General features: G+C 45.1%; 1 protein-coding gene across 1 annotated transcript in view; it reads left to right on the top strand.

Annotated features, from left to right (window-relative positions):
• Nucleotides 1-2,319, top strand: part of ARHGEF39 (Rho guanine nucleotide exchange factor 39) — a 17,561-nt gene extending 15,242 nt beyond the window's left edge. Inside the window, 4 exon segments of the mRNA XM_014310067.2 lie at nucleotides 475-547; nucleotides 549-681; nucleotides 1,552-1,640; nucleotides 1,816-2,319. Coding sequence (XP_014165542.2) covers nucleotides 475-547; nucleotides 549-681; nucleotides 1,552-1,640; nucleotides 1,816-1,831 — 311 coding nt within the window. The 3' untranslated portion in view covers nucleotides 1,832-2,319.
• Nucleotides 2,320-2,859: the final 540 nt, after the last annotated feature.

The raw sequence follows: 2,859 nt of genomic DNA, 5'->3' as shown, positions 1-2,859 counted from the left end.
ATACCACAAATTACGTATATCATATTTACCTTTACTTTCCAATACCTATCACCCATGTTGGACAGTGCACCCCTTCCCCAAACCAATCCCTGAGTGCCAACATCACAGCAGAAGATAGAGAACAAGAAGAAGAAGGAAGAAGGATGAGACACGCCTTGTTCCCTCCATCTTGTCCCCATTACCTTTATACAAAAATTTTTAAAACTTATATTTTCACCCTGTGTACACCTTATAAAAACACCCTTTAAACCTTTAAACACACCTTCCAGCCCTCATACCAAACTGGCAATTCATTTGCAGGATCAAAATCCAGCCACCAAGTGTTCCGGGCATCATGCCAAGATCTCCGAGCCCCCTGACGGGGTTTTGGCTCTCGACGTGGTCTCGGGGGACTCCTCACATCCAAAGTGATGTGCAGAGTTCCCACACCTGCCCTCCCTCAGCTCTCACAGCTGTCTCTGTTTCCATGCCCAGGGCGCTGGTATATCCGGGAAGGCTGGCTTTTGGTGGTGCCTGCAAAGGGAGAAGAACTAAAGCGCAGGATGTTTGGCAGCGAAGCCCTCCCCCCCACTGCACCTGCTGAGCTCCAGCAAACTGTCCTGCCAGGCTGTCTACCCGCTCCACCAGTGCTCAGTGGATAAAGTGTTCGGCCACACGTGGAGCCAGGGAGGGCTCCTCAGTGTAAGTCTTCCCACCTGTGCCAGGCAGAAGTGCCAGTGGAGACAGCCCTGTAAGCAGGTGTCCAGCTGTCTCAGCAGCAGAGGGACCGAGATGATGACGGTGCTGACAAAATGCAGTGAGCAAGTCTGAGTTAGGACAACCCTTCCCTTCTTGAGTGATGCAGGTACTTTTCCTTTTGTGGCATGGAGCCTCTTGCACACTCTGGAGTTACAGGCTGCTGGTTGCTTCACTTAGCTCAGGTGAGGAGGCTCCACCAGGACTCTGACATGCCCTCATCAGAGCCACAGGTCTGGGGGGCAGCCCCACACTCGTGTGACAATGAATTACACTGATTACAGACTAAACATATAGAAAAACAGAGAATGAAAAAGATGTGGATGTTATTGCAACAGATGTTGTGCATCCAATTCCCTGAGGGCTGCAGATTCCTTGACAGGGACCAGAGTCTTCTGCAGGAGTTTCAAAGTCAGCTTTTCCAAGGTTGCACCTGGGGATGTGTTAGCTCTTTTCTTGTGAGCTATGACAAAGAAGTCTTTGAGCAAGCTGTGACCTGTAGATGATGGTAGTGGAAGGACCCCTAGGGACATGGAATAGGGTAGAAAACTGGATGAGCTGCTGAGAATTCTAATTGCTCACCTCCAAACAGGTCAGAATGAGCTGTCAACTTTGACTGGAAACAATGGATGAGAGTGGCACTTGTTCTGTACCGTACAGTCTCTGGCTTCACTCAATATTAAGACTAAATTTTTCTGTGTGGGAAGAAAGGGGGTAAAAATCAGCATGCAGGGACTGAATTCAGTGGTGATGATTTTCCTTCCACTGCAGCTGCTGCCTTGGCAAGGAATGCCACAAATTCTGCTTGTTTTTCAGCTTTCCTTTCCACACAAGACACTGCTGTTGATGTCCAGCAACCAACAAGAGATCAATGACTGGTACCAGAGTCTCACAGCTGTGGTCAGGTAGGCATCCAGGCTCCATAGGTGGAAGAGAACAGGACATAGAAGTCACCACTGGACCTGTGTGTGGTTATAAGGGCAATGGAAGCAGCCTGATCCTGGCAGCCAGGACACAAGGGAATAATGAGGACAGATTTCCCACATTAACTGTGAATTTCCCCTTTGTTTTCCTCTGCAGGCAGCTGAAAGCCTGACCCACATGAGTACAAGACAGACTGGCAGGACAACCACCCTCATGGCAGAAGCTTCCACAATCTTATAAAATGTTCAGGGACATATAGTAGCACTGAATTGAGGACTATGCACTGTGTTTATGAGATAAATGTGTTTGTTAGCTGCCATAATGTTCATACAGATACTTCAAAAAAAGCATTTGTACACAAAAAAACCATGTTATCAGGGATTTCCCCCAATTTAGCTTAGAAGCTTCTAGCTTTTTTGCACTTTAGTAAAATTCAAGATAACTTAAGGTCAAGCAGATGGGAATGTGACTTGTTTTCCCTCATTAAATGTTTTCTTAAAGGAATTTTTGTATTTTGTTAAAGCCTCAGCATAGACTTTTAATAATGTGGAAGCTGTGCAGCAGTTTGGTTCAGAAAACACCTATTTCAATACAGTCAACTGCAAAGAGAACAATTTCAAGGTTATTAGAAACAAAAAGATTAAAGTCTGTTTGACTGACCTTGTAGCAGTTCGACTGTTTTTTCTTCTTCCTTAAGCAGTACCACCCATCTTTAATTTCTCACTGGCGTTTATTAAAACAGAACTGGTACTGTGTGAGATAAGTGTCTCAAAGAGAGAATATATAATGGGGGTTCTTTGTCTTTCCATACAAGTAGCTTGCTACACAGGGCCACTTGTTTAAATCGCTTAAGTTTGTGAAACTTGGGAGGAAGAAATGGAACAAACTATAGGAAGCCACTGGCTCCACTGTGTTTTGCCAAGAAAGGTTGGGCCAGGTGTTCTTGAAGTCCTTTCCAACTTGGTATTCTATCCTGTGATTTTACGTTTGGGGTTTTGTTTTTTTGCTAACAAATTAAGATTCTTAATGCTCAGTAGTTGTATCACTCTGAAAAAGTTCTGCTACTCCCCCTTTTTGTTCCAACAGAGTAACAGAGATGTCTTGCAATCCTGCCTCTGAAGCTGGGGTGTCTGTCAAGCTCTTGCTGGATTACTGTGACTCATGCCTATGTTACCACTTTATAAAAAAAGTTTCTTTTGG

The sequence above is a fragment of the Geospiza fortis genome, unplaced genomic scaffold (assembly GCF_000277835.1).
Source record: "Geospiza fortis unplaced genomic scaffold, GeoFor_1.0 scaffold174, whole genome shotgun sequence".
Taxonomy (NCBI): Eukaryota; Metazoa; Chordata; class Aves; order Passeriformes; family Thraupidae; genus Geospiza; species Geospiza fortis.
The sequence above is the reverse complement of the archived record's forward strand: the minus strand, read 5'-3'. Positions and strand labels throughout refer to the sequence as shown.